This window comes from Corythoichthys intestinalis, chromosome 8, assembly GCF_030265065.1.
Source record: "Corythoichthys intestinalis isolate RoL2023-P3 chromosome 8, ASM3026506v1, whole genome shotgun sequence".
Lineage (NCBI taxonomy): Eukaryota > Metazoa > Chordata > Actinopteri > Syngnathiformes > Syngnathidae > Corythoichthys > Corythoichthys intestinalis.
In genome coordinates, this window is record NC_080402.1 from 49,955,776 (window position 1) to 49,968,430 (window position 12,655).

At 38.1% G+C, this 12,655-nt stretch overlaps 1 protein-coding gene across 1 annotated transcript in view; it reads left to right on the forward strand.

Annotated features, from left to right (window-relative positions):
* LOC130920380 (rho GDP-dissociation inhibitor 1-like) overlaps positions 1–12,655 on the forward strand; it is a 41,038-nt gene that overhangs the window by 6,873 nt on the left and 21,510 nt on the right. Inside the window, exon 2 of the mRNA XM_057843562.1 lies at positions 9,112–9,300. Coding sequence (XP_057699545.1) covers positions 9,114–9,300 — 187 coding nt within the window. The 5' untranslated portion in view covers positions 9,112–9,113. The remainder of the gene's footprint in view (positions 1–9,111; positions 9,301–12,655) is intronic.

The following is a 12,655-nucleotide window of genomic DNA, read 5'->3' on the forward strand; positions in this document are numbered from 1 at the left end:
CAAGTATAGTGTCAGTAAGCCCTACCCACTGTTCCAATCTGCTGAGTAGTATGTTGTGATCAACCGTGTCGAATGCGGCGCTGAGATCCAATAGTAACAGAACAGATGATTTGCCTGCATCGGTATTCCGACGAATATCATTTAGGACTTTGATAAGCACGGTCTCGGTGCTGTGTTGTGGCCGAAATCCAGACTGAAATGAGTTAAAAAGATTGTTTTGCATCATGAATGTCTGGATCTGTTCGAACACAACCCTTTCGATAATTTTCCCCAGGAATGTCAGATTTGATATTGGCCTGTAATTACTAATGATTGAGGCATCCAGATTAGTTTTTTTTAGGAGAGGTTTTATTACTGCAGTTTTTAAAGTCTGTGGAAACTCTCCTGTTTGGAGAGAAGTATTTATAATCTGAAGTATGTCTGGGGCTATGCAATGAAAAACAGTTTTGAAAAAGTTTGAAGGAAGGATGTCAAGGCAGCATGTTGTGGGCTTTAATTTTGACACAATTTCTGTTAAAGTGGCATAGTCCAAGAGGCTAAACTGTCCAAGATTGACGTGGGGGACATTTTGGGAGGCATTTAGTGTAGCAATTGTTAATCTGGAGTTGCACACAGTCTGTCTGATCTTTAGTACTTTGTGTGTAAAGAATGCTGCGAAATCATTACAGGACACCTCAGATTATAAGACAACCCCCTCTTTTTCAAGACTCAAGTTTGAAAAAAGACTTTTTGAACACCAAATTTTTATACAGAAAACAATTACAGTACATCTGAAACAAACGATTATAACAATATATTTGAGAGAAAAAGCATGTTATTTTGCCTCATTCAAATCTTAATATCTGAACATTTAAATAAACTAAAGTGCAATCACATTCATAAATGAATGGTTTCTGGTTTTTGAAATGTAAATAAACCAATCTATTGTGATAAAACAACTAAATTGCAATTAACCATCAAAGTAAAGTCTTACTGTAGTCTTGAAACAAATCTGAATAAGGAAAAACATTGCAATAAAATAATGCAAACTGGTTAAACCAGTAGCTGAGATCTGTCATGACAGAACATCGCTTCAATTATATCTGGCGCCATCTAGCGTCGTGAATGGGGAGAGTAGCTGAGATCTGTCATAACAGAACATCGCTTCAATGATATCTGGTGTCATCTAGTGTCGTGAATGGGTATAATGTCTAGACTGCGAATATAAGACGACCCTCTCTTTTTCAATCTTATTTCAATGCAAAAAACACTGTCTTATATTCGGGCCAATCCGGTAATACAATTTTAATGAAAGCTAAATTAATTAAATTAAAATGAATAAAAACAGAAACACACTCTAGTTTAGAGCTGAAACGAGTACTCGAGCAACTCGAGTAACTCGAGTTTAAAAACTGATCCGAGTAATTTTATTCACCTCGAGTAATCGTTTATTTTGACAGCTCTAAGCATCACGTTTTGTTAGGACTACTTTTAATGCGGGACAACGCGCTGTCACGTGTGGAGAGGAAGAAGGGGAAAAAAAAAAAAAACTTACCGCAGCCGACAGCCGCCACAAACGACGCCGACGTTGCTAAATACTAGCCCGCACAATGCTACATTGGTAACAGGCAGCGTCTGGCGCGTCTCATAGAGATCACATGTATGTTGAACTAGATGCGAAATGACAGACTCGGCCGCGTCTGGGCAGCGTTTGTAAACAGCCGCCATCTTAAAGCAGTACAGCGCTAAGCGCTAATAAAGAGCGCTAATAAAGAGCGCTAAGCGCTAATAAATAAGATTAACGTTACTGTCGCTACTAGCTCACGGAACGTTAGCCCTGCGGAGGGCTAGGTTTCAATTAATTATGACCACTGTCGATGCGTGGCTAACGTGTCTTACATACAGGCTTTAACATAACATAGCATTGTGGAGTGATGAGGGTGTAAAATAAAAACTTAATCATGCTAACTATCAATTTTAGCTCAGTAGTCATTGCTGGATAAAACACCAAGTAGCACTGGTCCCTAATGTGCTCCAATACAGCCTGTATCATACATTTATTTTGAACACTGCAAAAACTCAAAATCCTATCAGGACTTACAGTTTAGACTAACTTAAAACTTAACTAGAACTTAAAAATGGCTTGACACAAAGAGAAATTCAATTGAAACACGTGGGGAAAAATCCTAACTTTTAAGTGATTTGTGTTATCAAGCGTAACGGCATTTTTAGGTAAGATATATATATATATATAATAATAAGATCTAAAAGTTTTTTGAGTGAAAGCAGTGAATTAGTCTTTTTTTTTTTTTTTTAATTCTAGTTACACCTGAGATGCAATTGTTGGCTGTTTTCAACAATATACAACGAAAATAAAGACATTGATTGACTGAAAATGGTTCAAGATTAGATGAAATGTCTTGTTTTCTCATGTATATGTATAATTGCTCTTCACCTAAAAATATATTTGTTTTATCCGATTACTCGATTAATCGATAGAATTTTCAGTCGATTACTCGATTACTAAAATATTCGATAGCTGCAGCCCTACTCTAGTTACAGCCCTGCATCTCTCTCTAAAATTGTTTTTTCATAGTTTTTAACTCATTGCACACCGTTGACACCGCTAGACGTTTAATTAATTTAAACTGGGAGGACTGGTCATGAATGCTTATCTTTTAGTGCCATTAATGGCGCTAGACGTCCAGTCCATTTTGACTGGGAGGGGCGAATGAACGAACTCTTGCAATCAAAATGGATTGGACGTCTAGTGCCGTCAATGACAGCCAATGAGTTAAATGGGTGTGCTCTATGGGTTAAATGCGAAGTTTTGGATGATCAAATAGCATTTTGTTGGAACAAGTTGACAGAAGAAGTGCTATTCCCACCCAAGGCGTGTGAGTCAGCTAGTTGACGTTTGCGGTTTCTAGGCACCATCTCGATGGTGCGAACCTTAATGTTGAGGTCTTCTCTATTTATGAAACTTTATCATCACAAATAGAGGACAATCATGGAGGCTTATTGTTGGCTCCTTGGGGTTTTCATGTATGTTAAAAACAATAACGCTTGATTTTTGGACCCAGAGTATGCCCCCCAGAATGTCTTCCTTCAAACAAAGTGCAATAGCAAATTGCCTGAAGTTAAATAAGGTATTCATACACAGACGTAAGCTGCAGCCACCATGTTAGCTATCACTGTCCCCACCCCGATCTTAAAATTTAAGGTGCAACAACAGTGGTGTTGATGGCTGCATTTCATTGTACTCTGACGTGCTTTGGTGTGCAAATGCCTTCCGTTGTCATTTTTTTTTTTCAACTTTCAGACATTCCTCTGATGTCTGCTAGTTTGGGCAGGCCAGAAGAGGTATGGGGAAGGAGTTCTACCTTACCTTTTAAAGGGAGGAAGCAGATTTAGGTCAATTCTTGTTCATTTTATACTAGTAGAAGTTGGAGTGAAAATCGCCAATTCAACAATGATCTAGGGCTGCAGCTATTGATTATTTAGTTAATCGATTAATCTATAAATTCTTATAATATACAGGCATAAAAATCTCTCACCTTTCGGCGAAATTCGCCGCTTTGAAGTCAAAAAGGGCGACCTACGTGAATTGCGTAGATCCGAGGAGAAATTCTTTTTGGGAGGATGGGGGGTCGGGAGGTTTTATTTAATTATTATTCTTATTATCATCATGTGATTAACTTAGTACGTAAACTGAGCACTTAAGAAATCGGTTCTTTAAAAAAGTGACATTTGGACAGTCAGCAAATCCTTCTAGATGCTTCGCTGACGAGAACCAATCATCGGCCCAAGCTGCGTTCCATTATTCCAGACGCGCGCACTCTTTACGTGTACATGGAGTGCTCGGAGAGCCTTTGGTTGCATTGCAAAGCTGCGAGAACAAAAAGCAGGCCTTATCCACACCGGGGCAGACCAGAGCGCAGCATACACACTTGCCTGTATTTGCCAGCAGATTGAATTTGGTGAGTAATGGTTTCAATCGTTTTCACATTTTGCGATATTAAAAAGTTACTGCCATTCGTTGCAGCTTGCGTTGAACACTGCCAGAGCTAGCCAAATCTCCCATGAAAAAAAATAGCTCCCGTTAAATTGGCGTCAAGCTTGTGTATTTAGCGGTAATATAAACGAAGAAACACACTGTTGAGTCAAATTAAGCGGCATGCTCTCGGATGGAGGGGGGCGCCTCGTATCGCTCCCGCCGTCCACCTGAGACGCGTTATTTTCAGCTGGGACTTGAGGTGACGGCCGGTGTCGGCACAACACCGGCCCGACGAGTGGTGGGAATGACTCTTGCTTCTTAAAGCTTTTCAGAAATACAGGGATCCCTCGTTTTTCGCGGTTAATGGGGACCAGAACCCGCCGCAATAAGTGAAAACCGCGAAGTAGCGTCCCCCCCCCCCCCCCCCCCCCCCCCATTTTTTTGTGTGTGTTCAATGTATTTAATCAGATTTTACATTGGAAAAAAGATACATATATATGACATGTTTTTTCACCAAAGTATCATTTATAAATGGTTTTCAAGCACTTCAAAATGTAAGAATTATGATAAGTTTTAAACATGTTACTGCCCCACCGATAAAGTAGTAAGAAAATGCTTGGCTTTATTAAATGCTTCATAGTGAGTCTACTAAACCCTCTCAGGCTTTGTTAAACGGTGATTGACACATGTGCAAAGTTTTTCTTTTTATATATATTTTTTTGTTTGAAGCAACTTATTTGATTGAATAATAAAGACACAAATGTCCTCGCCAAAATGTTGCCCAAACGCAAAACAACATTACTTCAATGGAAAAATTTGTTTCAATCAAGAAAAATAGTTTTCAAATGCTTTTTTTGTCTCAAATTTATTTTTGCAATCAAAAACTGTTTTTTTTTTATTGACGTGACTTTTTTGGGATTAAAAGTATATACTGTATTTTGATTGAAGCAACATTGTTTTTGATAGAAGTAACTTTGTTTTTTGATTGAATAATAAAAACACAAATCTACCTCCATAGTTATTGAGAGAGAAAGAAAGCTTTAAAACTAAAAGCCACCGGGGAGTCTGTTTTTTATTTTATTTTATTGTTTTAATATTTATATTTCATTACATAGACATGCCTCGTAGGGAAAGGAGATTGAGGGATAAAAAAAGGAGTTGGATGAGGCTGCTAAAGGCAGTGGATACCTCATCAGCTGGGTGAATAGCAGACCTGGTAAGAACAAGTTTGCAAGGATAGTCGGGTATTAAATACAATTATAAACACAATTACAATGTTCTTTTTCTATAAGATTTTATGTCATTGCTTTATTAATCATTAGGTGCTAGAGTTGTTAAGTATGGATAATAATGAAATAATAGTTTTGAGAAAACTGTGCTGTTGGTGGCTCAGTGACCATCTGATGTAGTTTGTTCTCAGATGAACAAGTTGAGGAAGGAAGTTTTGATGCAGAGGTTGAAGGAAGAAAAGAGGCAGACTGACTGAGTCACAGCCAGAAAGTGTTGATGACAGTTTTGATTTCTATTCACTGTTGCCCCCTCCCAATTAAAGTATGTCACACTCGCAGCCAATTATTATCTAAAGCTGGTTAAAATTGAAGTTATGTTGTTTTAAGGTGTATTAAATACTTGTTCATGTGCCCCTTTTGATCTACGAGCACCCGCCCCTCCACCGGTCTCTGCACGGCCCTGCTGAAACACAGTGTGGGTCGACAGAGCTCAATATTTTGTTGGGGTGTACAGTGTACTGGAACATATTTCCTCCACACCCTTCTCACCTTTTTAACCCCTGACCCATTTTCATGCCTGAATATAGTAATCAGATTATGAACATTAATGTGTTGCAGAATAAATTTTAGGATATTTAATTCAAATAAGTGTATCTACTTGCGATATTTATTTTGGCTTGGTAAGATTACACTTTAAAAAGAGCATTAAATACAAATATTATATGAAATTCCTGAGTTTCTTCAAATTGCAGAATTTAAATGCATTTAAAAATATAAAATACCTCAGCTTACCCTCAAACGAGATATATATGAGGATCTAAGTACAACAAAATAACAATTGGCCAGCAAAAGTAGGCTAGCTTAAATGCTATAAAATGCTATGGATTTTTTTTTTTTACAACGCTCTTAACAAATCGTTCAAACGCATATTCTCACAAAAAACTGCTAAATAAACTAAAAAAATGAATGCGTTAACAAACATATTAGCTAAAAAAATACATTGTGTTGGTCTGAACAGGGAGCAGCTGGATTCAGACATCTTAGACGAGTTATGGGATATTCACTATTGCCACTAGAGGGAAGTGTATTCACCTAAATCAGTAAAACAAAATACAACACTTTCAAAACAAACCATTCCAACGTCACACTAATTAAACAAATTCTCGAAGCAACAAAATTTGATTCATAGCTTTTTTTTTTTAAAAATTGAATTACTCAAGTTAAACGTTTAATCGTTTCAGCACTATATGATCAATTCATTGGAATATGATACGATATTTGCTATTACATAGTCTCACTATGCTTTGTACCCCGAAAGGTTATCGTTATGCTCCCGCCAAGAATCGATATATCGTTTTAAGAATGTGTCACTGTTGCCAACTAAATGTTCCATTTTAATAGTGTCTACGTTGGCTCATCGACTGCCATTGACGGCGCTAGAAATCCAAATTATTTTAAATGAATTGGACTTTTAGTGCTGTCAAAGGCACTGAAACCAGAGCATTTACAGCCAGTCTTGTGGGCAACTACAGGTGACTTCCTGTTGATTTTAGGTCATTTACAGGTTACTTCCTGTTCATTTTGAGTCACTTCCTATTCCTTTGGGGATATTCCTGAGTCACTTCCTTTTCAGTAACCCAAATTCAACAGGAAGTGACCTTTAAATGCCCTAAAATCAACAGGAAGTAACCCGTAAATGCCCCAAAAGGAAAAGGAAGTGACTGAAAATCGACAGGAAATGACTTGAAATGCCCCAAAATGAAGTCAGTGGCAGCCAATGCCAGGCAATGATGGCCATAGACATCCAGAACGCAGCCATCCCTCCCAATTCAAATGGATAGGATTTCTACTATTGATAAACCCATTCCAATTCACAGTAGAACAATGAAAATAGCTTGTTTTTCTATTAGTTGTTTTGTAGAATATCCTAAAATGATTTCCATACCCGTGTATCGATAATTGTTATATCGCCATATTGTGAGCTCATTATCGTGAGCCTTGTATCGCAAATCGTATCGTGTCGTATTGTGAGGTACCCATAGGTAGAAGATACCCACACCTACTCTACATAAAGTTGTTCCTTGCCTCATGTACAGACTGCAAGTTTGTGTTGTACCTGGATTGTATTTTCATCATGGTTCTGTTATCATTGTTATAAGTGAAGCGGAACTGTAAAATTGCTGCCTTAATGCAGAGTTGTGTAGTAACACGTTCCATGTACTCCGTTACATTTACGAGTAACTTTTTTAGAAAAATGTATGTCTAAGAGTAGTTTTACTAAGCCATACTTTTTAATTTTACTTGAGTAGATTTGTGAAGAAAAAACACTTATTCCGCTACTTTGGGCTTCACATGAGTTGTTACACTTTTGCTCTTCATTCACACACACACATATTTTATTATTTTTATGCCAGTGATGCCAAGGGTAGCTCTACTAATTTCACCAATGAAACGTCGCAACAATAATCACATGACTGCATTACACCAATTAGACGCAAGCTTGCCGTTCTATGACCACGGCAGCCTGTTCAATCACGTGGCGTCTTGAAAAAATGAAGTATTTTACATAGAGCGGTGCTCTTAACACGACTTGAATACGCAGACTTATACCTTTTTCCCAGGTTTTATTTAGCACCAATTGATCAAGGAAAACCAGAGATATGATTCTTTTAATTTCATAATAGTAACTATGAAGGAACTATTCACTATTCAAACTAGGAGCTATTTTTTCCGCTGGACGGCACTCATGCTCTTTGGACGAATAATGCTTCATTTCTGTCTTTTTTTTTCTCTATTGCCTGAAGTCAATGATTTCCTTTTGTGTATTTTTGTTGCTTAGTGTGGTTATGTAATCGGTTATTGTACAGTATCATTATAACAACAGATCATATAGATAACTTTGTCCTGGGAAAAAAAAAATACCATTGTTGAAAAAAAAAAAACAGTTACTAATTACTTGAGTATCTTTTCACCAAATACTTTTTTACTTGTACTTTAGTACATTTTTTTTTAATTACTACTTTTACTTGAGTAATATTATTTTGAAGTAACACTACTCTTACTTGAATAAAATTGTTGGCTACTCTTCCCACTTCTGCCTAAATGAAGATTACGTGAAAGTAAATATCTTGAGTTAAGTCATTAGAATATGTGGATGATGTGCCATGTCACAGTTAAGATCGCACTGATGGGAATGTAAGGTCTTTTGGGCTTGTTTATTTGTGAAATTGCTGTAAAATTATTTTATCCCCACCAAGAAAGGCCCTGTTTTAGGGGTTTTTGTGGTTTGTTACCTTGGTCTGTTACCTTGCCCAAGGGTATGCTGATAGTGGACTAGCCTGTATTTTTTAGGGGATTTTCATATACCTGCTCTGTCCTTATTGACACATACACAACTGCATGCAGCTTGTACTGTACTGTTTTCATTTCCCTCTATATATTTTTAATTGTATGCTATATTTATGTACATACAAAATAAATAGAAAATTTGGTACATGTAGTAAAGCCCTTCTCAACATGGCATTTTAATTAAAGAAGTAATAGACTCTCATTGTCCCATAGTCCAACAATTAAACATGAAGTGTGCAGTAAGTAGTCCTGTGATTGGGAACACTTTTCCATGACTCTCACACAGCAGTGACGTAATTTCAGAGAAGTGAGTTAATGTGACGTCAGGGTTAGGTCAGCAGCAGCATCTTAAAAACGGGAGTCGCTGCTAGTTTTTGTGCTTAAAGCTGCTAGAGAATCAGGCTTTGGACGTGCGCTGTTTGTCAGCACTTCATCCGTTTCTCCAGGTAGTTGCAACCTTGTTCCAAGTCGGTGAATGGCTCCACATGTTTTCTGTTATGAATCTTTTTTTCTTCATCACCTGACCTAACTGTATACATTTTATTTTGTTATCACCAGACATGGCTGAGGATGACATGACTCCAGAGCAGCTAGCAGCCATCGCTGCTGAAAATGAGGAGCCAGAGCACGTGAACTACAAGGCACCTGCCCGGAAGACTGTGCAGGAGATCCATGAGATGGATAAGGATGATGAGAGCTTACGTAAATATAAAGAAGCTCTCCTCGGCTCTGCAGTCGCTGCTGCCGGTAATACATTTGGACTTTTTATTGTGCTGTTTTGTGTGCGTGTTTATGTATGTGTGAGCGATCACTTTCACTCTGATTTTATATATAGTGTTTGGTACAAATTTATGTATAGTGACAGTTTAGCTACTTATGGTGAATCAGACTATTGCTGGTGCTGTGTTTGTGTGTGAATTTGTTATATATGCTATCATATTGTAGTGTGGATGGATGATTTTGGGTTGAGGGGCTATCCAAGAATTTTGTTATACAAGAGAATCACAGTATCCACCAGATATTGGGGGGAATGGTAAATATGTGATACCATATTTTTCGGACTATAAGTCGCACCTGAGTATAAGTCTCACCAGCCATAAAATGCCCAACAAAGAGTAAAAAAAACATATATATAAGTCAGAGGTTGCGCTAGACTTTTTCGTTGTCTGTCATTTTGACTGACAGTGTCATGAAAATCCAGTCATAATCTATTTTTACCCGTCACTTACATTTTTAAAATGATAATAATGACATATTCAATAGTATTTAGTTTTCATTCATTTTTAATTAATATTCCGTCCGAACAAGCTTAACAAGAGGCAAACAGACAGTGGAGTGCACCAATCAGCGACGGGCAGACGTGCCGTTAGCAAAGCGACAAGGGCAGGACGAGGGAATTGCGCGCGGAAGTAAACCTACGAGGAGAACGGAGTTTATTCATCATGGCTAGCGCGAGACAGACTGTTGTCAATGACTCGTGTCGATGTGTTTTAGCTCATTTAAAACTGAATTTACCGCGGATTGGAACATATTCTCGGCTCTCCTGTCGCCATCCGTGTTGATGTAGAGACGACTTTCAGCGCGCAAGCGTGACGTTGCTCGTGAAGAACACGTCACGCAAATAAACAAATCTCATTTGTCGATTGATTTTGTACCTACTCGAGAGGCTGTGTCCCAGACTTTTCTCTCAGTGTTTGAAAAATACAGGGAGAACAGTCTGGCCGTGCCAGCCAAACACTCAGTTGCCTTGACATTTTTCCGAGTAAGGCCAACGACGTCATGCATCAAGAGAGACAATAGCTAATTAATATGCTCACTCGCCACCCTGTGGTCTGGGGTGTGAATTGCAACCTGTCAAAATGACGGATGGACTTCAGTTTTTTCCGTCACCGTTTTTAAAAACTGGTCAATGACGGAAAATATTCGGTTAACGCGACCCCTGATATAAGTTGCACCGGAGTTTAAGTCACATATTTGGTGGAAATTTACTTGATAAAATCCAACACATAGAACAGATATGTCATCTTGAAAGACAATTTAATATAAAAATGTAATAGAGAACAACATGCTGAATAAGTGTACAGTATGATAACGTTACATGATGCACCAGGACTCTACGGCTCAGTCCTGGCTCTACAGCGAGCTAAACTCCCAAATGACGGTGCTGGACGTCCGTATAATTAGCTGACTTTTATTTTGGCCGTTGTTATGACACCATCATTTGAAGAGTGAAACTAAAAAATAAAAATAACACAAATCCATTTAGACCTCGATACCAAACAGGTTCGCATCAATGTAAATAAATGATAATCAGCTGCTATTACAGCAATGACACAAACGGTTAGCATGCATTCGCTAGCATTAGCACATCAGTCAAACAACTACACAACTGGCTCTTAAGTGTCCGATCGCGGGTGGAAAACACACAACAACAACCGAAAGATGATACACACAGGCGTTGTTACCACTTGCCTCTGTAGAGATATTTTACAAGCATAAACAATGAACGTAGGTTCGCAGCAGTCTCTCGCTCTCTCTCTCTCTCTCTCGCTCAGACGCTGCGTAGCTGTCAGTCTTCTTCTGGCGTGTGAGCGCTCTTCTTCGCGTAATCAAGTGCGAGTGTGCCCCCACTTGGGCATGAAAGTGCCACAAACTAAAAGCATGCATTTCAATATAAAAAAAAAGTCAATAATACAATTGAACACACATTGCCAAAAGCAGAACGTGAACATGGCCGTCGCTGTCAAGACTTATTCAGATAGCTATAGCATAAAGAACAAGCTAACAAGTTTACCAAACCATCAGTGTCACTCCAAAGCACCAAAATAACATGTGAAATGAAATCATAATGTGTTAATAATTTCACACGTAAGTCGCTCCTGCGTATAAGTCGCACCCCCAGCCAAACTATGAAAAAAAACTGTGACTTGTAGTCCGAAAAATTCGGTAATACATTTTAGAATAGAATAGAAAGTCTTTGTTGTTGTACAGAGTATAACGTGCACCACATAAAACAAAAATACAATAACGCTAATATAAAAAAAACATTTGTTACAATGTACACAGATTTGGAGTAAAGTGAATTAGTGACTAGCAGCAAGTGGTGATGTAGTTGGAATATAACAGTGCGTATATGACAATTTGCAGTACTCTGATTAGGAGGCAGATGGCTGACTTGATATGGTAGTGCAAATGACAGTTGTACATTGATATTGATGTAACACAAAAAAAAAGCCCTAATGTCACTGTGTAAATACTGCATATGCCACAAAATATTAAATGTGATGGTTCACTTACTTATTTTTCCACCTTCTGTCATTGTTTGCATACATTCCTCATTAAAATATGAAAACCTATAAATGTTTGGATGGTTTTAGTTTAAGCAAACACGGTTTTTTCATCTGTGTGACAAAGATCAGATCACATTTGATGATTTTATGCAGAAATATGAGAAATAAGGTTCAGATACTTTTTCATACCACTGTATAATATTAAATATGCGTAATGAATAGAGGTGTGCAAAATTTCCGATTCTTAGATTATTCGCGATTCGGTCGTGGAAGATTCGAGAACGATTCACAAACATCCAAATTCCGATTATTGAAATATGCCAAGTAAAGCGGAAGTACACAACACTCAGCGCGCCGCGCGGTCTTCGGGATGGAACGGAGCGAGAGTAGCTAAACATCATGCTTCCCATTACCCGGCCCCTCGGGTAATGCCAATGCTCAACTCATGGCTCTTGCTCAACTCATGCAACGAGATAAAAAAACACAACAACATACCTGACTGCTTCCGAAAAGCTGCTACAAGTACATCCATATAATGTTACGGTGGATATCATTTATGTAGGACTAGATGCAATATAGATTTGGTAGTGTTAGCAGCACATCTACAAAAAGCTAGATGCTGGCGTTATAAATGGCCGCCATCTTAAAGCAGTACACTTCCCTGCAAGGCTGTTGTAGCGAACCTTCCAAGCAAACCTAATTAACTTTTTATCTAAAATAGGGCTGTCCCAAACGACTAATTTTCTCCCGATTAGTCAGCCGACTATTTTTACGATTAGTCGACTAATCTAATAATTAAAAAAAAAAAAAAT